We start from the raw sequence: 24,549 nt of genomic DNA on the forward strand, positions 1-24,549 counted from the left end.
AGTCTGGCTAATGGTTTATCAGTTTTGTTTATCTTCTCAAAGAACCAGCTTTTTTAGTTTTATTGATCTTTGCTATTGTTTCCTTCTTTTCTTTTTCATTTATTTCTGATCTGATGTTTATGATTTCTTTCCTTCTGCTAACTTTCGGGGGGATTTTTGTTCTTCTTTCTCTAATTGCTTTAGGTGTAAGTTTAGGTTGTTTATTTGAGATTTTTATTGTTTCTTGAGGTAGGATTGTATTGTTATAAATGTCTGTCTTAGAACTGCTTTTGCTGCATCCGATAGGTTTTGGGCCATCTGGTTTTCATTGTCATTTGTTTCTAGGTATTTTTTGGTTTCCTCTTTGACTTCTTCAGTGATCTCTTGGTTATTTAGTAGAGTATTGTTTAGCCTCCATGTGTTTATATTTTTTACAGTTTTTTCCCTGTAATTGATATCTCGTCTCATAGCACTGTGGTTGGAAAAGATACTTTTTACTATTGCAGTTTTCTTAAACTTACGGAGGCTTGATTTGTGACCCAAGATATGATCTATCCTGGAGAATGTTCTATGAGCAGTTAAGTAGAAACTGTATTCTGTTGTTTTTGGATGGAATGTCCTATAAATATCAATTAAGTCTGTCTGGTCTAATGTGTCTTTTAAAGCTTGTGTTTCCTTTTTTATTTTCATTTTGGATGATCTGTCCTTTGGTGAAAGTGGGGTGCGTGTTAAAAGTCCCCTACTATTATTGTTACTGTTGATTCCCCCTTTTATGGCTGTTAGTGTTTGCCTTATGTATTGATGTGCTCCTATGTTGGGTACATAAATATTCACAATTGTTATATCTTCTTCTTGGATTGATCCCTTGATCATTATGTAGTGTCCTTCTTTGTCTCTTGTAATAGTCTTTATTTTAAAGTCTGTTTTGTCTGATATGAGTATTGCTACTTCAGCTTTCTTTTGATTTCCATTTTCATGGAATACCTTTTTCCATCCCCTCACTTTCAGTCTGTATGTGTCCCTAGGTCTGAAGTGGTCTCTTGTAGACAGCATACATGTGGGTCTTGTTTTTGTATTCATTCAGCTAGTCTGTGTCTTTTGGTGGGAACATTTAATCCTTTACATTGAAGTTAATTATCAATATGTATGTTCCTGTTACTGTTTTCTTAATTGTTTTGGGTTTGTTTTTGTAGGTCTTTTCCTTCTCTTGTTTTTCCTGCCTAGAGAAGTTCCTTTAGCATTTTTTGTAAAGCTGGTTTTGTGGTGCTGAATTCTCCTAACTTTTGCTTGTCTGTAAAGGTTTTAATTTCTCTGTTGAACCTGAATGAGATCCTTGCTGTGTAGAGTAATCTTTGTTGTAGGTTTTTCCCTTTCATCACTTTAATATGTCCTACCACTCCCTTCTGGCTTGGAGAGTTTCTGCTGAAAGATCAGCTGTTAATCTTATGGAGATTCCCTTGTATGTTATTTGTTGCTTTTCCCTTGCTGCTTTTAATATTTTTTCTTTGAATTTGTTTTTTGATAGTTTGATTAATATGTGTCTTTTCATGTTTCTCCTTGGCTTTATCCTGTATGGGACTCTCTGCACTTCCTGTACTTGATTGACTCTTTCCTTTCCCATGTTGGGAAGTTTTCAACTATAATATCTTCAAATATTTTCTCAGACCCTTTCTTTTTCTCTTCTTTTGAGACCCCTATAATCAAATATTGGTTCATTTACTGTTGTCCCAGAGGTCTCTGAGACTGTCCTCAATTCTTTTCATTCTTTTTTCTTTATTCTGCTCTGCGGTAGTTATTTCCACTATTCTATCTTCCAGGTCACTTATCCGTTCTTCTGCCTCAGTTATTCTGGTATTGATTCCTTCTAGAGTATTTTTAATTTTACTTATTGTGTTGTTCATCATTCTTTGTTTGCTTTTTAGTTCTTCTAGGTCCTTGTTAAACATTTCTTGTATTTTCTCTATTCTATTTCCAAGATTTTGAATCATCTTTACTATCATTATTCTGAATTCTTTTTCAGGTAGACTGCCTATTTCCTCTTCAGTTGTTTGGTCTGGTGGGTTTTTACCTTCTTCATCTGCTGCATATTTCTCTGTTTTCTCATTTTGTTTAATTTATTGTGTTTGGGGTCTCCTTTTCACAGGCTGCAGGTTCATATTTCCTGTTATTTTTTGCTGTATGCCCCAGTGGGTGAGGTTGGTTCAGTGGCTTGTGTAGGCTTCCTGGTGGAGGGGACTGGTGCCTGTGTTCTGGTGGGTGGAGCTGTTTCTTGTCCTTCTGGTGGGCAGGGCTGCAGCTCGTTGTGTGTTTTGGAGTGTCCATGAACTTAGTATGACTTTAGGCAGCCTCTCTGCTCATGGGTGGGGTTGTGTTCCTGTCTTGCTAGTTGTTTGGCATGGGGCATCCAGCACTGGAGCTTGCTGGCCATTGGGTGAAGCTGGGTCTTAGTGTTGAGATGAAGATCTCTGAGAGAGCTCTTGCTGATTGATATTATGTGGGGCCGGGAGGTTTCTGGTTGTCCAGTGTCCTGGACTCAGTACTCCCACCATGGAGGCTCAGGCCCAACACCCAGCCAGAGTACCAAGACCGTCCCAGCCACATAACTCAGAAAAAAAAGGAAGAAAGAAAAACAACAACAACCAAAAAAATGAACAGACAGAACCCTAGGACACATGGTAAAAGCAAACCCCTGGTGAAATTTCAGACCCACAGAAAATTGGGTCTGCTTCATGCGGAAGATCCAGTAGTGAGCCAGAAGAAGCCAAGAAGGATGGATTCCAGGTATGATGCAGAGATTGTAAAGTTACTTTTGGTTCTCAAGACATCAGTCTGTTCATTTCTGATAGAGAGGGATGTTGAAGTCTCCAGCTATGATAATGGGTGTATCCGTTTCCTTCAGGTTCTATCAGTTTTTGCCTCACATAATTTGATGCTGTGTTGTTAAACACATACACAATGAGGATTGTTATGTCTTCTTGGGGAATTAACCCCTTTATCATTATATAATGCCTTCTTTATCACTGATAACTTTCCTTGTTTTGAAGTCTGCTCTGTCTGAAATTAATGTAGGAACTCCTGCTTTCTTTTGGTTAGTATTAGTGTGTTGTATTTTTCTCCAGCCATTTACTTTTACTCTAACAACACTAAACCACTTTACAGTGAGTGGGAGTACTTTATAATAACCATAATCCTAATTCCTCCTAACACTTGCATCATTGCTGTCAGTCATCTTATTTTATATATATATATATGCATATGTATGTAAATATGTGCATAATCATACATGATCAAGTACACTGTTGCTGTTTTTGTTTTTGGCCACGCTGCTTGGCATGCAGGACCTTAGTTCCCTGACCATGGCTCACGGGCCCAGCCGCTCCACGGCATGTGGGATCCTCCCAGACTGGGGCACCAACCCGTGTCCCCTGCATTGGCAGGCAGACTCTCAACCACTGCGCCACCAGGGAAGTCCGGAAGCATGGATTCTTAACCACTGGACCGCTGGGGAGGTCCCCCACTGTTGCTATTTTTTTGAACAAACTTCTGTTAGCTCAGTTAAGAATGAGAAACTTAAAAGTTTTATTTTATTTTCACTTATTTCTTCTTAACTGCTCTTGCATTCTCATGTAGATCCAAGTTTCTGACCTATATTATTTTCCTTCTCTCTAAAGAACCTCTGTTAACATTTCTTATAAGGCAGGTCTACCAGCAACAAATTTCCTCCATTTTATTTTGCTTAAGAAAGTCTTTATGTTTCTTGCACATTTTTTTAATGTTTATTTTTAGATTTAATTTTTCTTTTACATGATAGCTTGTCTCTCTTAATCCCCTACCCCCATGTTGCCCCTCCCCTCTTCCCTCTACCCACTGATAACCACTAATTTGTTCTCTGTATCTGAGAGTCTGTTTCTTTTTTGTTATATTCAATAGTTTGTTGTATTTTTTAGATTTCACATGCAAGTGGTATCATAGAGTATTTTTCTTTCTCTGTCTGACTTCACTTAGTGAAATACCCTCCAAGTCCATCTGTGTTGTTGGAAAGGTGAAAATTTCTTTCTTTTTATGGATGAGTAATATTCCATTGTGTATTTGTGTGTGCGTGTGTGTGTTTATACACACCACGTCTTATCCATTCATCTGTTGATGGACACTTAGGTTGCTTCCATATCTTGGCAATTGTAAATAATGCTGCTATAAACATTGGGGTGCATGTATCTTTTCAAATTAGTGTTCATGTTTCTTTCAGATATATACCCAGAAGTGGAATTGCTGGGTCATATGGTAGTTCTATTTTTAGTATTTTGCGAAACCTCCATACTCTTTTCCACAGTGGTTGCACCAATACATTCCCACCAGTCTCCTTCACTTCTGAAGGATAATTTTGCAGGGTACATAATTCTAGGTTGGCAGACTTTTTCTCTTACCACTTTAACTATTTCACTTCACTCTTCTTGCTTGCATGGTTTCTGCAAAGAAGTCAGATGTAATTACTCTTTATAAGTAAAATATTTTTTCCTCTGGCATCTTTCAGGATTTTTTTCTTTATCTTTGATTTTTTTATAGTTTGAAAATGATATGTTTAGGTGCTTTTTTTTTTTTTTTTCCTCCTTTTTCCTTTCCTCCATTTTCCTGCTTGCTGTTCTCTGAGCTTCTTGGATATGTGATTGGACATCTGACATTAATTTGGGTAAATTCTCAGTCATTATTATTTCATATATTTCTTTTGTTCCTTTCACTCTTTCTTCATCTGTTCTTTCTGTTTTGTGTATGTTACACCTTTTGTAATTGTCCCACAGTTCTTGAATAGTCTTTTTTTTTTTCAGTCTTTGTTATCTTTTCTTTCAATTTTGGAGATTTCTGTTGCTTAATCCTCAAGCTCAGAGGGTTTTTTCCTCAGCCGTGTCCAGTCTACTAAGCTCATCACAGGTATTCTTAGTACTTTTGATCTCTAGATTTTTTTGCAGGGAGCGGTATTCTTTATTAGGATTTCTATTTCTCTGCTTGCATTGCTCTTTTGTTCTTGTACGCTATCTACTTTAAACATTGGAGTCTTAGCATATTAATCATAGTTGTTTTAAATTCCTAGTCTGCTGATTCCAATATCCCTGCCATATCTGGTTCTGATGCTTGTTCTGTCATTTCAAAATGTATTTTTGTCTTTTGGTATGTTTTTTTCTCATTTTTCTTGATTGCTAGACATGATGTGCTGGGTAAAAGGAACTGCTGTAAATAAGCCTTTAGTGATGTGGTGGTAAAGTGTATAGGAAGAGGAAGTATTCTATGGTTGTGATTAGGTCTCAGTCTTTTAGTCTGAGCCTTTCCCTCAGGATTGTGAATATCACAATTATTTATCCATTTTTTCTCTCCCTTTAGGTGTGTCAGATGGTTAGAGTTGACTAGTGTTGGGTATATCCCCTCCTCCAGATCAAACAGACTCTGATAATACCACAGTAGGTCAGACCCTCCTTAACTAGTTTCTCCTGAGGACAGGCCTTGTTAAGAACAGTGTTCTGGCACATTTGGTATTGGTTCCTTCTCCACTCCCCTGCTGGAAGCATGTTCGGCTTTTTCTGATACTTATTGTGGGAACCTGGTTGATCTCCTAGAGGTAAACTCACAAGAGTTTGGGGGCATCACAATGACTGTCCCCACCCCCAACCAGGAGTTTTTTTAACTGTCAGAGTTGTCCATCCTGAGCCTCCAGCAATTTGTCAATTACAGTTGAGATATCCCCCCCCCCACTGGTTTCCATGGTGATTTTCACTCATGAGTCTCTGCTCTGGTAAGCAGTGACTCCCTTTTTTTTGCTCTCTCTGCAGTCATAGGGGTGGGGTTTGCCCTGTGTCCTCTTCTCTCATAGATCTAAGAGGAGTTGTGGATATTTTTTGTTGTTGTTCAGCTTTTTTACTTGTTACAACAGAATGGCAGCTTCCAAGCTCCTTATATGCCAAAACAGAAACCAGAAGTCTGTATTACTTTTTAAATTAAATTTTAAATGTATAAGGAAAGACCTAAGTTTAAATAATAAATAGGATGACTCAAGTAATGCTTTTTGTTAAAACTATTTTGAAAACCCTTACTGCTAATAGATTATGAAGTTTTGGAATACACATATATAGTTTTATTAAAAATAAGGAATGCATTCTTTTGTCACTTAAGTAGAAATTGTTTGTATTTTAGATAATGTTCAGTCATCCAGGCCTAGACATTCAGGGCAGAAGTATAGAATATGTACAGCGGCAAATACCCAAGGAATGTGGAAGCCTAAAGTCCCAAAATAAGGTAAGTAATCTTAGTTTTATCTTCTGATTTGGAATGTAACTAATTAACATGTAAGTGAAATTTTCCAGTCTTTCTAATTCTCCATATAGTTGAGTTGTACTAGAATTGTTTTTTAGTGTATAAATTTTCTATTTGTTTATATATACTTCTAAACCCCATTACTTAAATTCCCTCCAAATTTCTGGTTTGAGTCTGGGGGATTGTCAATATACTTATCACCAATAGGAATCGTATGTTGTAGTATAATGGTCTGCATCCATCACTCCACCTTTAGTCCAGACGTGGAATTTTTTTAGCCACAATTCCAAATATATGTGGAATAGAAGTCTGCCCCAACGTGGATTCATGTGCTTACTTATAAAGTAGTCACTGTGTCCAGGGACTGGCACTAGAAGATATAAATGTGACTACTAGAAGCCCACTTATATGGGTGAAGGGAAGCGTCATTTTGATTTATGCCTGAAAAATTTACTTTTCTCCCTGGCCTCAAGGAAACAGGCTACCCAGAAGGATGAGAGAGTGTGATGTGTTTTAAGTCATTTTCAGAGACTTGTATAGCCAACCTATGAACACGTATGTCTTCGTATTAGTTTGCCAGGGCTGTCATAACAAAATACCACAGACAGAGTGGCTTAAACAACAAACATTTATTTGCTCACAGTTCTGGAAACTGGAAGTCCCAGTTCAAGGTGTTGATGCATTTGGTTTCTTCTGTGGCCTTTCTCCTTGGCTTGCCAATGGTCACCTTCTGGCTGTGTTTTTTTCCCTCTGTGCACCCACATCTCTGGTCTCTCTCTCTTTCTGTCCAAATTTCTTCTTCTTATAAGGATACCAATCAAATTGGATTAAGACCTACCCTAAGGGCCTTATACTTTAATCACCTTTTTAAAAGGCCCTATTTCCAAATGCAGTCATATTCTGACATACTGGGATTGGGGCATCAACATATGGATTTGGGGGGACGCAATTCAGCCTATAACGTTCCACCCTCTGGTCCCTCTTCTCACATGCAAAATACATTCACCCCATCACAACACCCCAAAAAACTTAACCCTTTCTAACATCACCTCTAGGTCCCAAGTCTCATCTAAATACCATCTAACTCAAGTGTAAGTGAACTCAAAGTTTGATTCATCCTGAGGCAGAATTCCTCTGGGCTCATGAGGGAGGTGACCCCATCCCCTTGGCCATCAGTGATAGCATCTTCCTGAGAATTTCCTTGCTCTTCAACTTCTGGTTCATTTTTGTTTTAAAAATTACTATTTCAATTAATCACTTCCTTCTCATATTGTAGTATAAGCAGCAAGGAGGAAGTAGGCTGCACCCTCAGCACTTTGCTTGTAAATTTATGCTAAATATCCAAGTCCATCACTCACAAATTCTGCCTCCCACAAGAGCCTAGAACACAATTCACCTGCAGTCTTTGCCACTTTATAACAAGGACCAACTGTCCTCTGGTGTCGACAGTATGTTCCTCATTTCCATCCAAGCCCTCACCAGAAGCACCTTTAATGTTCTTGTTTCTACCAAGTCTCTTCAAAGCTACCTAGCCTTTTTATAACATGCACCTCAAAACTCTTTCAGCCCCTACCCATTACCCAGTTCCAAAGGCACTGCTACATTTTTAGATGTTTGTTAGCACAACATCCTACACCTTGGTACTAAAATCTGTATGAGTCAGGGTTCTCCAGAGAAGCAGAACCAACAAGAGAGATCTATATATATAAAGAGAAAGAGACTTATTTTAAGGAATTGGCTCATGTGATGGTAGAGGTACATATTCAAAATCTGCAGGGTAGGCTGTCAGGCTTGAGACCTAGGGAAGAGCTGTAGTCTGTATCCAAAGGCAGACTGCTGGTAGAATTCTTTCTTGTTCCAGCAAGGTCAGTCTTTGTACTAATAAAGCCTTCAACTGATGGGATGAAAGCCACCTACGTCATGGAGGATAATCTACTACACTTATGGTCTACCCATTGAAATGTTTATCTCGTCCAAGAAACATCTTCACTTAAACATGTAAAATAATGTTAGCCAAATATCTGGGCACTGTGGCCCAGCCAAGTTGGCACATAAAATTAACCTTCACAGTCATTATTGCAATTTTCATCTTTTTAGGTCCCTTTGAAATCAATCCGACATGTCAGCTTTCAAGATGAGGATGAGATTGTCAGAATAAACCCTCGCGATATCTTAATACGTCGCTATGCAGACTACAGACATCCTGACATGTGGAAAAGTGACTTGGAGAGAGATGATACTGACTCCAGTATTCAGTTTTCTAAACCAGACAGTAAAAAATCAGACTATCTGTACTCTTGTGGGGATGAGACTAAGTTAAGTTCACTCAAAGACTCTGTGGTATTTAAGACACAGCCTTCCTCATTAAAATTTAAGAAGTCAAAACGAAGAAAAGAAGATGGTGAACGTTCTCGCTGCGTATACTGCCAAGAAAGGTTCAATCATGAAGAAAATGGCAGGGGAAAATGTCAGGATGCTCCAGACCCTATTAAAAGATGCATATATCAAGTTAGTTGCATGCTCTGTGCAGAGAGCATGTTGTATCATTGTATGTCAGACTCAGAGGGAGATTTTTCTGATCCCTGTTCATGTGACACTAGCGATGACAAGTTCTGCTTACGATGGTTAGCCCTAGTAGCTTTGTCTTTCATTGTACCATGTATGTGCTGCTACGTCCCTTTGAGAATGTGCCATCGTTGTGGTGAGGCGTGTGGGTGCTGTGGTGGGAAACATAAAGCTGCTGGATGAAAGCATCCAGTGCCAAAATGAGCTTAAAATCTTTGTGTCCAGGAATTAGCTAACTTGGATTTGTGGAAGCTTTTGGCAAGCATTATGAAATCTTGCCTGGTATCATTGGGGCCACACGTGGAGGAAGCAGAACTCATCAGTTCTTGGCATTTCACAAATGCTAGCCATGCCTAACTTTTTCCCTGGAGTGCATGGCATGTTTTGTTGCAGGTTCTAAAGAATATTTGCAAAAGGAAACCATTTCTGGTTATTGGCTATATAAAGTGAGCATAAATATGATCCAACTAAAAGGGGTTAGTTTTTTGGCATTTTTGTATATTTATGCATTAGGTGATGGGACTTTTAAAGGTTTGAATTCATTAAGATATAAACTTAAAGTGCACTAGGGGACAGTTGATTTCAATCTAAAAAAAGTTAACACTTGGGAACTGTAAGAAGTAAAACAAGTGCAACTAAATCATTTATTAGTTGTTTTTTGAAAGCAGTTTTATGTATAAATAACAAATGTTTATATTTAACTAAATATAAGGTACGAGTTATTACATATTAAACTTTTCCTCCCCTTCCTAGTTCTGAAGTAGATGTACATATATCTACTGTCACATTCCATTATATTTTGAATATTTTACTTATCTAGTTAATAACATTTTGGTTCCATGTGAATGATTTGATATTTTCATTGTCATTTCCTTTGGCTACAGTTTATATTGAGTTATATCTGTACATTCTGGTAATCTAAAATCCTTAAAAAATATTCTAATAGCCTTGAGTGACCAACTTTTTTTTAAAGCACAGATGTAATTGTCTAATGTTATGATGGGAACATAACACTTATTTTTATATAAAAAGAGACTGAGTAAACATTATAGAAAAAAGTAAGGCTTTGGGTTGTTGTTTTGTTTTTTGTGGTATTCAACCAGCAAGTTGTTTTCTTTCAGAGTTTCCTCCTTCAAAAAATTATATTGCATTTACAAATGTTTTACAAGGTGAAAAGTGTAACTGGATAGTTAGAGTAAGTAAAACAGTTTCCTCCTGAGATTTCCACTTATCATTCTGCTAAACCAGAATATGTTCAGCTGTGTTACTAACTTTTTAGCTTAATTCTCAGTGCTTATTATCACATAACAATGATAACTTTTCTCAGTTGCATTTTATTTTATTTAAACTGGCCAAAAGCAAAATTATTTTATGTAAAGGATGTGCTAAACTATCCCAAGAAAGTATTTAATCCAGTATTGTGAATGAAATATCTTGTACATATAAATTTATTTCTTTTGCAGAGCATTGTCTTACTGGATGTTTTATTTACAAAGTAGTTGGATAAATGTTCTAGCAAATTGTTTGAAGTACTTTGGGGTCAAATTGTCTTTTTTTTTTTTTTTTTTTTAAGTGTTACATTAAAACTCTAACCAAGTAAGGGGTTCCTTAAGAACATTCCCTTAAAGGGAAAAGTTGAGAAGTGTGCCTTTTTTTAATGGCTTGAAGTTTCAGAAGTGATAAAAATTAAAATCACACTACTGTTAGAAGCTCATTTTCTATGCAGGTTTTTAAATGTCATTTATGTAATCATTCTTTTTACATATCACACTTAAGCTTGTGTTAGCTTTCTTCTTTTGCCCCAGATCAAACTGAACAATGTATATAACACTATCTGTCTGTAAAATACTTTTTTTAAGAAAGCATTTATATTTATATGACAGCTTGAACTGACAACATTGTGTATATAGATCATCTTAAAGTATTATTTCACATTGAAAAGAAGAAAAATATATTGATAACTATAGATGTTATGAAGAAGAGGTTATTTCTAGTTTTGTACTAAAAATTAATTGGATGAACTAAGTCCAAAACATGATACCGTAGCAGCAGTTTTAAGTCTTATTTTTACTGTTTATATATTTGGAAGCTGCTACACCAGATGATCTTCATCCCTGAAGTTTTCAGCTAAACTTGGTTTCCTAGAATAGACTGTTAACTTTCAAAATTACTTTTTATTGGTAAAATGGAAATACTGGTTTTCCTTGTGAATAATTTTCGTATTTGTAAGTGCTGAGTTTATAATTCAGGTTTGATCAGGTGTGAACAACTGAAGAAAATAACTTGCTGGCTATATAGGAAAATGCTGTGGAAATGAACTGTGTATATACTTCTGGGAAGAACAAATTTAATCATTTCTTCTGTTGAGCACTAATCAGTATAGTGCAACTCCTGGTCCTGTACTGTATTTTATATGCAACATATATGCTTTAATATTTTAATGTTTGTGCATTAATATTTTCAATTTGTTTAACCACTTTGCTGCTAAGATTTTTCCGTCCCATCCCCATTTTTCCTTTACAGTTTTAAACAAGTTTCTTCATTAAAAACTATGGTCATGAAATGGTTTTTATTTTACCTTGGATCTTTATAGTTTAACACACCCAGGTTCCAAATCAGTCTAGAAGACTAACTGATAATATAATGTTACCTGAATCCCTATGTGGAAATTTTCTCTTGAGTAAATTAGAATTCTTATGTGAATTCTTAGGTTAAATTTCTCATTCTTAAACGTGTATAGGTATATTCAGGAACATTTTCTTGTTCTGCATACAGATATGGATCACTGCCAATTGGCTTGTCCTCTAAAACCTTTCTCTTTGGTTTTAATCTGGTAGTAGAAGCAAATGGCTAAACAAAACTGCTTAAGTAATAGTAAATATTGAAAATGAAATCATCTAGATGGCATGACAAGAAAGACTTTTCGTCTGATGGCTTGTTCAGAATTGATAATCCTTAAATGATTTGTCTCCTGAATTGACAGGGGAGTCATTTGATTTCGGAAGAAATATGAGGTATGTAACTTCAGCACCACCTACTGGATGATTTATAGACCATACGTGAGGTGGCAATTGGGATCTGACAGGGTTCATTCATCATTACTACCAGTAAAGGGCTATTTAAGTGGTGGCCACCTCCAAATGGAGAAAGCAGGAATAAGAAATATCTCAAAGGAACTGTAAAACCAATCTTTTCCCTAATGTGTCTTGTTGAAAGATTTTAAGCACTTTTTTCTTACATATCCTGTTTTAAAATATTTATCGATATTTGGAACTGGCAATCAAACTTAATGTGCCGAAGCATTTATAGAACCAATTCTTTCAACTTGCAAAAGCCATTACCAAAATGGTATTCTTACTTTTCCTCCCATTACCAGTCAGGGAGAATTTTTTAGAAAAAATAAACATCACTGTATTTCATCATGACAACTTCAGAGAGTGTGTGTGTCTCTGGGATAATGTTGGGCAGGGGTTAAAATTTAAAGGGGGAAACTTAAAACTACCTATTTTCATTGGTTATTCAGCAGTGCCTAAAATGAACTTTTGAAGTAATACAAATGCACTTTCAATTCATGTGTATAGTGCCATCTGATATCTTGGGTAAGTCTTGTCTTTTCTTTTTCTCTCCCCAGTGCCCCTTAAAGGAACACTACAGAGATGTTTCTTAATACCTATATGTCTCAGAAATACAGGAAATACGTACTTTCCTCCAGATTTAAAGAATCTTAAGGATGTTTATTTTGTTGAAATTTACTTTAGGTTTTGTGATACACTTTGGAATATGTGTGTAAGATTGGGTTTTTTATTTTAGCCTAAAGATATATTAAACAAGTGTAACATTTTTCTACATGAAACTTTGAAAACTTTAGTTACCTGGAAAACATAGATTCTTAACTAAATATTCTTATTCTTAATTTGATTTCCAAGATCACATTTCTAAGTATAAGGGGAAGCACTAGAAACTTGCATCATTGTTACACTTAAAAAAAAAAAATTGGTCTGTACTCCACAATAATAGCACCATAAGGTGTTTTGCAGTAAGTCAAAACAAAGAAATCACAACCTGAGATAATTTATATAAACCAAAAAATAAGGTGGGGGAGGCTTTAAGTTATTAAGGTACTGTTTGCCTAGCAGCCAGGTGGTTATAAAACTTTGATATGCTTTGAAACACTGATGTTAGCCATTGTTCCTGAAAGCTCCTTAAATTGCATAAGTTGCTAGTTTTGAAATTTTTCAAGAATAATCTAGTTGAAAAGCCTTTGTATTAAAGATACACATAGAGATTTTTGTGAACATTGCCAGTATGTAGTATCATTTGCTTTCTATTTTTGACCTCAAAAGTGCCTCACTTGTATATTATTTCCATTAAAAGCTTGACTGCATTCTTTCCAATAAGCAATGAAAAATTGTTTAACTCATGTCATAATGTATCTCCTTAGATATAGTTGACTAGCTTGATAGTTTTGGATATATAATGTAAATACGCATATATAAGTTTGTAACTGTTTTTGTTACATCATACCCATGTAATTGGACATATCAGATGATATCATAAGAATTTGTTTTAATTACCTGATTAAACCTATCATGAAATATAAAAGGACTTTTTCTTACTCTTCTAGAGATAACAAACTATCACATAAGAGATAATAATTACTAAAGCAGAAAGCAGTAGTAGAAATGGAAGCTTTTGATCATAATTTTTTAAGGTGTATTTTTAACCAAAAGGTCATGTATAGTTCATTTTAATGACTTATTTATTCACCCTTGATTGTATCCAGATTTTTTTTTATAGTTTGTTACCTGATACATTATTTGGTTTGGGAACATGTTACAACGAAGTCTGGATTAACTGCCTTAAATGATGTGTGGGAAATTTTTAACCCACTACTCTTACTCTTTTTTTTTTTTTTTTTTTGGTATCAGAGTTTCACTTAACTTGTAATATAAGCAAAATTAATCTAAATGAAAAATTATTAGGACAGTACTGAAAAATCATAATGTATTTCAACACCAGAATAACTTTTGAATTACTTATATTACAGTTGTATTTATTTGAAAAATCAAGAATTAACTGTTTATACCTTTACCATGAATTATGAAATGTTAGTCTTATGTGTTTATTTACAGGTTTTCAGAAATTTACTTTATGTTCTTCACATCAAGTTAATACCCACGAGTAAGTAGAATAGTTTTTACACGAGAGAAATTGAAACTAGGGTTTCTGCTTGGCTGTCAATATAGTGTCATGCACACAGTAGTCCTTAAAAAACATCAGCATTAATAATATGGAAGTTGGAGTCAACTTTAAAACCAACTACTCTTAAGATTTGCAGTTTTAGAGGTATCCTTAAAATAATGGCTAAAAAAATGTATAATAAAAGTCTAACAAAATCATAGTTGAAATGGTGTTTTCTTTTGTCTAGCAGTCTTTATTTTATGTTTTTAAATGATCACTTACAGTCCTCAAATAACCATATAATGTAAGTATTATCCTCATTTTACTTAAAGAAGAGGTTTAGGTTTCAAGAGGTTAAAAACTATCCCCAAGATCACATTAGAGGTATCGGGATTGAACCAAATTGTCTTACTCCAAAGCCCATGCTTTTAGTCACAATGCAGTTTTGTGTTTTGTTATAAGAGTCACGGATGTACTTCATAGAATAATCATATTGTTCTGTTAAAATGAAATTTTATTTAAGTTGAACAGTATGATTATTCTGTGAAGTACAAAGCCTTTAAAGACAAAGCCTGTCTTTAAACCAGAGTTGCATTTAGTATCAGGGCTGCTACTTACACACGTGTCAGATTGATGAGTTTACTGTCCCCACTTCTCAAACTTAATTTTAACTTAGAAATAATACAATAACCAAGATTCTGTGTACAGTTTGGAAAGAAGTAGGACAGGAAGAATTCCAGAATTTCTAATACTGAAGTAAGATTCTTTCTGCATGATAAAACTGAGACCTGTTTAGCTTTCATTTCCATTACTTACTAATTTTGCATTGTCAAATTGTAAGATACTTTCTTTTAAAAATGTGATACAGGAGATCTTATGGATATTACTTGTCAAACATAAACCCCTTTTGTGCTCTCAATTTTTTTTTCTCCCCTGTTATAGGAATAATGTCTCCAACTTCTCCAAATCTATGAAGAGAAGAATTCATGGAGAAGAAATTTCAATAGTGTATTATAATTCATTTTTATATTCTTACCAAGAATGACCAGCAAGCTTAAATGTGTGTCTTTCATCAGTAGAGGAATCCACAGTGTTTCACTCTCTCTTAAAATTTAAGAGAAAACAAGGTTGTATGATTGTATAAGCTCCCAGCTAGTTAATAGTTCTTGTTAAATTATCAAAGTAAAATATATGGATAGCATGAAACCCCAAAGTTCTAAGAAAGAAATAGGAATCCAAACCAAATTATTTAAGATTACTGAAAAAAATGAGTTCACTGACATTTTAGGACTGGAAGGCCCCTTAGAGATCAATATAACACCCTTATTTTACAAATTTAGAAACAGGTCCAAAGAGGTTAAGATATTAGTGTTAAGGTCATTAACTTATATAGAAACACAGCCTGTACTTTAAACCCATACATCCAACTTCCTACAGTGCATCTCTTGCATGCATCTCAAATTCAGTAAGTCCAAAACTTATTTCCCCCATTCCTTAAACCTTTTTTCTCTTCTCTGCCTTGTTAGATGGTGATACCACTGTACATCCAGTAGTCTGAGCCAGCAACCTGGTTATTATCTTAGTTTCTCATTTTCCCTTAAGTCATCTCACACTACTGATGTTGAGGCTTAGGCATTGAGTCACTTGAACATCTTTATTTTTAACAAAAGATAGTAAATATGACTGGAAGGTGAAAGTACTCTAGACTGCAACAAAATGGTGATAAATTGAGATCTTCAGGTTGAGATATCCCCAGATTTAGACAAAAGAAGTGGTTTGTGTGGGATTGAGGAATCGAATGGTGGTGACTTGAAAGAATACTTCAGCACCTAGAACCAACGAGGGAGTTAAGAGCAACTTGAACTATCGAGTGCAAACATAGAGAAATGATAAATTTTAAACTATATTCCCCTTTCCTTACACCCATTCCCTTTTTTTCAGTAATATAAGCTTGTTGTCTATTGTTTCTTGTGATGGTGGTTTTCTGAGAGTCTGGGCGAAAGAGAAGTCTGTTAGTGGACACCTTTGGAATCCATAATCAGGTGAGCCCATAGTCAAAAGGTTTTCTTTTTACACCTCATTTTTCCCTAAAGCAATGTCAGAAATAGCCATCGTGGTACAGATTTCTTCCTCTTTTGAATGTTACATCTCCAGGTAATGCCAACTATTTAAAGGATGTTTGGGAGGTGCCATTTCACGTAGAGTAGTAAGGGAAGGCCATGTAAATTTTAAGTAGGAAAAGAACTATCCAGGTTGAAGGAAGAGCAAATGCAAAGGGTCTGAAGAGGAAGGAGGTTGGCTTGTTGAACAGCAAAGAGGCTAGTGTGACTAGAGGTGGCAGAGTGAGGAAGCTCATGAAAGGAGGGCAAGTCACAGAGTACCAGGCACCAGATCTCAGGGCCTTGTAAGGCAGGGGGAGGAGTTCAGATTTTATTCTGAGGGTGATAAAAATCCACTGGAAGGTTTTGAACAGAGACATTTCATGATCTGGCTGCTCTGTGGCCTATTTTTTTTAATGATTAATAGATTTATTTATTGCTTTATGTCTACTATTCCTTTCTCTTGTCAAATGAGAGTTTTTATTTTAATTAGCCCATTCTTGCTTCAGCATTGTATATTGGATGTGTTAGAGGGAGGAGCAGATCAATTGACTACTAGATATATGGAGAAGAAACATGTCTCAAAGAAGAGAAGTACATAGGTCATATGGAGATCCAGGACATTAAGCTGGTTACAACACTAAGAAGGTACTTTATGTTGTCTCACTTGGGAATGGATTGATTGTGTTCTTAGTGTGGATAGAAAGGATCAAAGGAATAACTGATGAACTGATTAAAGCAGAGATTGTTAGTGCTGATCCAGTATCCATGTGCTTCTCTACATCTCCAAGCTTCCCCTGGGGATGGGTTGAGGCCATAAGACTAATTCTAGCCAGATGATTTGAGGGGTAGTGAAGTGTTGGGGCAAGGCAATTAAGACCAGTGGGCCTCGTTTGTCTCTTGCCCTGCTAAGGATTTCTTGGAAGTCATGTGTAGCTGGTGTAACATGATGGAGGAGGACCACCTGAACTTCTCTGGACTTCACCCAAGTAAGGAATAAACCTTTAAGTCCATGGTGCTTTGGGGTTGTTTGTTTTGTTTTATTTTGTTTCAGTGACATAATTTAGTATTTAACTAAATGATAAGCGTAATTTAGCTAAGTGATAAGCATTTTCCTGAATCATTTTAGAGTGTTGATTCAACTTTAGCCAGTGAAAGCAATTACAAAGTGAATCACTTTCTGTGTACAGTTTGTATCAGTAGACCATTAATCTGTCCCCATCCTCACTAAATAAATCCTAAACTTTAAAAGAGTATCTATCTGAAGAAGCAGAACTTTGTTAGCTGTCTTAGGTTGTTTATGTGACTTTGTCTAACACTGAGTACAGGAAAGAGTCATGCCAAGATATGAAGCTAAAGATTCTAAGTTTACTGCCATATCCCCAGTGGCAGTCCCTGGGGATGAATGAAAGGTAATCAGACATTATATTATGAAGACTCATATGTCTTACCAGAAAGTTTAAACTTTATCCTGATGATTATAAAAATCCATTAACGGGAGGAGGATGCCATGATCAGATTTACTTTTTTGAATAATTATTAAATTATTCAGCAAATATTTATTAAGGCAATTCCAGGATGAGCAAGACAAGTTACCAGCTTTCATGGAGCCTATATTCTAGGTCGGAGAGAGTGTATTCAATGAACAAACAACTAAATCAGAGAGTTGAAAGTTATATACCTGGGTGGCCAATGACAGCCTAAGAAAGTGGCTTTTGAGATGAAATCCAAGTGTCAATAGGGAGCCAGCCATGTGAAAATTAGAGGAAAGTGCATCCCAGGAAGAGGGAGCAGTCCTGTGGTAGAGACTTTGGTATTCATATCTGACTTGTTTCTTCTTGGCACACAGGAGTACACACTTCCCCACTATCTTGCAGGTGGGTGGGCTTATGGACAAGTTCTGGAAAACAGACTGTGAGATGAAGTAATATAAATAATTTCCAGGCTGACAGAAGACCCTCTAGTACCCCCTTCCTCTACCATAACAATCATGGGTAAGGCCACATATTGAGATGGTAGAACCTCAAGACTGAGGCAGCCTGAATTATTGAGTCTTCTCATGGACAACAGTTGTCTTAGAGAATGACCTAGCCCCTCGGGTTACTTTGTGTGATTTGGGGATTGTGTCTTACAGTAGCATAACCTATCCCCATCCTGTCTAATGCAGGCCCTGAGCTGGGAACAAGCTTTATGGGTTACAGGATGAGCTAGAAGAGCAGAACAGGAACAGAGTGAGCATGGGGAGAATGTCAGAAGCCAGATCACATAGGCTTTTTAAACCAAGGTAAGGAGTTTTTATTTTATTTTAAGTATGAGAGGAAATAATTGAAGGGTTTTAAGTGGGGGATGACATTTTATAATTTACAATTCTAAAAGATTACTCTGAGAACTGTACGGAGAACTGATTGGGGAGGAGGGAGGCAAAACAGAAAGGAGGAAGGCCAACTGAGAGACTGTTAGTCTTTGTGAGTTACTCTTGTTTGGATCAGGGTAGAGATAGCAAGGATGAAAAGAAGTGGACAAAATTTACATATGTTTTGGAGGAGACATCAAAAGGATTTCCTAATAGATTAAATGGGGTGGGTGGGAGAAGGGAATCAGTAGAAGAGAATAATTTGGGGGCTTAAATCTGGAGAAATGTTGATATAGACAAGCCTGGGAAAGGAGCAAGTCTTGGGGGTGGGGGTGGGGAGGCTGTATCACATTTGCAGTGACTATTTGCAGTGGAGAAGTTGACTAGGGACTTAAATATATGAATATAGATTTGAGGAGCAATCAAATTTAGAGATATAAAATTAGTATATAAATTATTTTGCCTTGACCTTTTATGGGGCTCATAGGATTAATTACATAATAAATAAGCTTCATCTAATGAATACATATTGTACCCCCAAATTGCAGAACATACTTTGTTTTCAAACACATTTAGAAGATTTATAAAAATTGACTATATATTGGGCCAGAAAACAAATTCGGTCAAAAACAGATCTCTGATCTCAATGAAGTTAGGAAACAGAAAGATAAGTAGAAATATATATATATAAGGAACATTAAAATCACACTTCTAAATAGCTTGTGGTTACTTAAAATAAAAATTTAAGATTCTTTAGAGCAGAACAAAAATAAAAATAAATATCAAAGCATGAAAGATGCAGCTAAAGCAATACTTGGAGAGAAATTTATAGCTTTAAATTCTAATATTAGAAAAGAAGAAAGTGATAAAACTAATGAGCTACTAAAAAGCCAATATGAAAAGTTAGAAAAATAGTGTAATAAAGATGAAGGAAGTTTATAAAGGAAGAGAACAAGAAGAGTTGACCTGAGATAAATAGACTGCCAGATATTTCTCCTGCAAAAATGAATTTATTTGGGATCGGCCGAGAATTGTAATTCAGGGTCTGGAACCATTGTTGGCCACGTGCATGTCCTGCATGGCAAGGGAAGGAGAACAATGTTACAGAGAGGAAAAGGAAGTTGAAAGAGGTAGAGTCCATGCCTTTTCATTGGCTGAGTCCTTGCCTGGAAAGAAGAGGGTTCATTCTTCTTGTTGGGCTCTGCCCTCACCACAGGACATGAGAGTGCCCCCTTCTGGTCTCCTGACTCTCTTTAACTGAGGTTTCTGTTTATTAAAATTTTTACGGAAGATAAGGTTGGAATTTAATAAACTAGAAAACATGCAATATAGAGGATCAATAGAGCCAAAAGTTGGTTTTGAAAAAGCTAATAAAGTCGATAAACTTTTGGCAAAATTGGATCAAATAAACAAGGACAAATAAACAAGATCAGCATTCTATATCCAACAAAAATATATTTCAAAAGCAAAGCTGAAATAAAGAGAGTTCAGTTATATGAAAGCTGAAAGAATTCATTACTAGCAGACCTACACTGTAATAAATGCAAAAAGTCTTTCAGCCAGAATGAAAATGATACCAGATGGAAATCTGGGTATAAACAAAGGAATGAAGAGCACCAGAAGTAGTAACTACATGATCAAATAAATGCTTTACTCATATTTAATTCTTTTTACAAGAATATTGACGGTGTAACTAATAATAAAAACAATGTAGTGTGTGGTATATAACAGATGTAGAAATAAAATGTATGACAATAGCACAAAAGCTAGGAGGAGAGAAATGGAATTGCAAAGTCCTTAGATTATACGTGAAATGTTATCACATGAAGACAGACATAAATATTTATACTACAAATTCTAAGGTAAGCTCTGAAATAGCAGAACAGAATTATGCAAAGATTTCCCCTATCCTTCAAGGAGATAGCCTTACATTATTAGACTGGAAGCTATAGTTCTCCACACTGGGCCCCAGGACCTAATTTACAAAACAGAAACACTCATTAAGTTGTTTTCTTTCTTTTTTTTTTTTTTGTGGTACACGAGCCTCTCACTGTTGTGGCCTCTCCTGTTGTGGAGCACAGGCTCCAGACGTGCAGGCTCAGCGGCCATGGCTCACGGGCACAGCCGCTCCGTGGCATGTGGGATCTTCCCGGACCGGGACATGAACCTGTGCCCCCTGCATCGGCAGGCGGACTTCAACCACCGAGCCACCAGGGAAACCCCATTAAGTTGTTTTCTTAAATAAAGGTGCCAACCTCCTGATCATTGGCTGTCGGCACCACAAGCAAAGGGCTTTGAAATTACAGTTTCCTTAGGCTGGGCTTCTAGCTTCACTAATCTCAAAGGAAGGGGGGTCAATAGAAAATTTTATGTTTGCAATCCAGAGCCATCCTTTCAAGCACATGAGGAATCTTCACTAACAAAGTATAATTTCCACTGGGCAAAGACTGAATGCTATTTAAATGTTGTTTATACTTCAACCCCACAGAGTACTCTTCATTTTGACTTGTATCTCTGCTTAGAAGTTCGCTCAGTATTTGCTAAATAAATGAATGATTGGCTATGTGGAAACTGTATAAATGAATCACAGAAAGGTCCCTGAGGGTCCCCCCACCAACCCACACGTTCCCACCTCACCACGGTTAGAAATCTATCCTCTCAGAGCTTGTCATGTGATTGGGTTGCTTTTGCCTTGCTTCTTTTGAGCTGCATCATGACAATGCTACTTCTGCTTTTCTGTCACTTTTAACCTGGCCTCAACTCACAAAATTATCTGAACTCACTTCTAATACCTTGCTCATTGAATATTATTGCGCGTCCTGCACAGACCTTTCATGTGCCAAGAGATCTATCATTCCCCGCCCCCCAACATTGAATAAAAAATACATTCATTACTTCAATTATTTACCCAGGGTTAAGGTCTCTTCTCCGAAGAAATTCTAAACAGATTCTTGAAAGACTAAAGAAGTGGAGAAAATGTAGTTAAGCAACTTTCAGTCTCTTTACAAAAGGCTTCAATTTAGTGTCTCCTTTAGAGAAATTTATTTTCCTTCTCAGTCAGTAAGATGCAGATAATAATGTTTTCAAATACTAACCCATATGGTTAAATTTGTTGGTCTGTTTCTCTATTTGGTAAATTATTATGGTTCATAAAAATCTATTATGCCAGCTTTCTTTAAGAAAATCTTTAAAATGCAGTAATGACACCTAGTATTTAAATGACGTATGATTTCACAAATAAAGTTATTTTGTTTTGTGCATGAATGAATGGACAGAAGGGAGGGTGAAAAAATCTCCAATTTCAAGTGTTAAATACCTTGTTCTCTACCTCTGACTTTGAGAGTAGTGCCTGGGGGTGGGGATTAGGGTTGGGAAAAGGGAAGGGAGGTGAGGACAAGAAGATTGACATTTAGAGTTGAGGTAAAAGGTGAAATGGGGTCTGGGCTCTGGTCCTCCTCTGGCCTTTCTTCATTGTCTCCTCAAATCACCCCTTGATTGCTGTAGTCCCAAAGATTCCACCCTGAGATAACTTGACTTCCCACTCAGTGCCCATTTCTGGGGAAATCCCATTGGTTTGGGGGGCTTCAGCTGCCACCCTTGTGCAGGTGACACCCAACTCTATAACTCTGGCTCAGACATTTCTCATGAGTATAAAACTTGTGTTTCCGACTGCCAGTGGACATACCCAACTAGATATCTCTCTGGTAGAGCAGGGGTTGGTAAACCATAGCCTGTGCAAGTCTGCCCTGATGCCTGTTCTCATACAGCCTGCAAGCTAAGAGTGTTCTTTACATTTTTAAATGGTTGAAAAAAAAATCAAGAGAATAATATTTCACAACACGTGAAAATTATGTGAAATTCAGATTTCATTGTCCATAAATTAAGTGTTCTTGGAACATAGCCATGCTCATTTAATTGACTGTAGCTGCTTTCATGCTACAATGGCCAAGTTGAGTGGTTATGAGTAGTTGTGGCAGAGACCGTGTGGCTCATAAAGCCTAAAACATTTACTCTCTGGGCCTTTATAGAGAAGGTTTGTTGATCTCTACTCTGGTGTGATTCCCCAAGCTAGATCAAAACAGATGATGCAGCTTTTGCACTGTTGACTGGAATACTCAACTTTGAAGCCTTCAGTTATCATATAAGCAGTCTGGGTGCCCTGGAGTCACCATGTTGTGAGAATGCACAAACCCACTGACATGGAGAGTCCATGGGAGAGCGCAGATCCAGTCTCCCGTCCCAGCCATCCCTCCGTCCCCAAACTCCCATTGCAAGTGCATTATAAACTTCCAAACCAGAACCGTCCAGCTGAGCCCTTCTTGAATTCTAGACCCACAGAAACCATGGGCAATACTAAAATGACTGTTGTGCCTAAACCACTACATTTGGGGATGATTTGTTATGCAGCAGTAAGTAACTGAACCACTGCCATTACTTTTTATTACTACAATAGCCTCTTCTTTGCTCCCTCTCAATCATTGCAGTATCATTTCCAATCATCTGTTCCCTCCCCTGGAAGAGAATTTTACATCATCATCCTTGTTATTGCCTTCCTATTATACTTCCCCATTCCTTTGGCTTGGCCACCTGGCTTGCTTGGGCCAATGGAGATGTGAGTGTGGGTTCTAAACAGAAGCTTTTAGAGATATGCCCTCTGCCATGAGAATAGTGCACCTCCTAGAGGGGCTGCTGCTCTACCTGAGTCCTAGAATGGGGAGATGTGGAGTTTGCACACAGTCCACCTGCAACCTGGGGTAGAACCTCAGAGCCACAGAGCTGCTGAACCCCAGCTGGTTCATTGCTGATATGTAACATGAGTGACAAATCACCTTCATTATTGCAAACCACTGAGAATTTGAAGTTTCTTGTTCCTCAGTGTGACTGTAGCAAAATGAGCTTCTACTATGTGCCAAGACCCTGAGCATATATAGACTACATTGCAGTGGATTGCTTCTGGTCCCTTATCTCCTGCCATCACCTGACAATTTCTCCCTAGCGCTTCCATGTTTCTATGCCCTTTGCACACTCTATTTCCTCTTCCTGGAATGCCCTTGGCTGCCTTTCAAATTATATGTACTCCTCAAAACTTCATGTCATCTCCTTTGTGATGGTCCCCCCAACATTCCCCAACAATCTTTCCTGGTAACTTCTGCAGCACTTATCTTTGTACGGTGATATCTAGTTCTGAGTCTTTGCCCCCTGCTAGACTGTCATCCCCTTAAGTACAGGGAGAGTATCTTTTCCATGTTTGTATCAAGTCCCCAGACCCTCGCACAATGCCTAGCACTGAGAGTTCTTAAGGGACGTTTGTTGAAGAGTGACCCAAGACAGAGGCAGGCAGTCCTGAGGGTGAGGGACTGGATTTAAGTTTGGGGCAAACCCTCTGTTTGGAAATCTCTCATTTCTTGCCTTCAGCATTTTCCTGCTGAACAAATCAGATTCAAATAAACATCAAGAGCAAGCTTGAAGGGTAAAAGACTCATAGAAAAGTTTGGGCGTTGATTTTATATATGTGAAGCTTGGTTTGTTTGCTGGTTTGTTTATTTTAGTACCACCACAACACTCATTATCTCCTCTCCCTTTAGCAGTCCTCTTGTCCTCAAATCCCCCAACCAGTGAGTTCCAGGCAACCACCCAACTGACAATACCCTAGTGCGTCTTCAAAGAACTACCCTGGGCCTCTGCTAGAGCAGGCATTTCTGATTCACCGTCTCCCGCTTTGGGGGCCTCTGTCAGAGCTGGGGCAGCTTTCTGAGAGAAGGCAATTGAGAAAGTGTATCACATAGTATGGAGCACGACACCTTTCGCTGATTGATGCGGACTGCTTGTCAGCAGAACTGGGTTGTCCCATGAGCGTGATGGGGACACTTTTAGGTGAGTCTTGAGTTTCCCGTGTATAAAAACCCTATAAGAAAGTAATAATGTAACTATCAGTGATTGGGAGTATTACTTGTTTTGTGTTTGTTTTGTTTGACTATAACCCTGACTCTGCCTCTAGCTAGCTCTTTGAGCCTCAGCAAAATGAGTGGTTTAGAAGTAACTGAGAGCTAATGTTCCCTTAAACCTCTGAGA

At 37.2% G+C, this 24,549-nt stretch overlaps 1 protein-coding gene across 2 annotated transcripts in view; it reads left to right on the forward strand.

Annotated features, from left to right (window-relative positions):
* SPRED1 (sprouty related EVH1 domain containing 1) overlaps positions 1-14,118 on the forward strand; it is a 120,092-nt gene extending 105,974 nt beyond the window's left edge. For both annotated transcript variants that reach the window (XM_027083842.1, XM_027083841.1), the window contains exons 6-7: positions 6,160-6,261; positions 8,377-14,118. In XM_027083842.1, the coding sequence (XP_026939643.1) occupies positions 6,160-6,261; positions 8,377-9,027 (753 nt within the window). In that variant the 3' untranslated portion in view covers positions 9,028-14,118. The remainder of the gene's footprint in view (positions 1-6,159; positions 6,262-8,376) is intronic.
* The last annotated feature ends 10,431 nt before the right edge of the window (positions 14,119-24,549 follow it).

The sequence above is a fragment of the Aethalodelphis obliquidens genome, unplaced genomic scaffold (genome assembly GCF_003676395.1).
Source record: "Aethalodelphis obliquidens isolate GAN/ISIS:26980383/991018 unplaced genomic scaffold, ASM367639v1 scaffold51, whole genome shotgun sequence".
Lineage (NCBI taxonomy): Eukaryota > Metazoa > Chordata > Mammalia > Artiodactyla > Delphinidae > Aethalodelphis > Aethalodelphis obliquidens.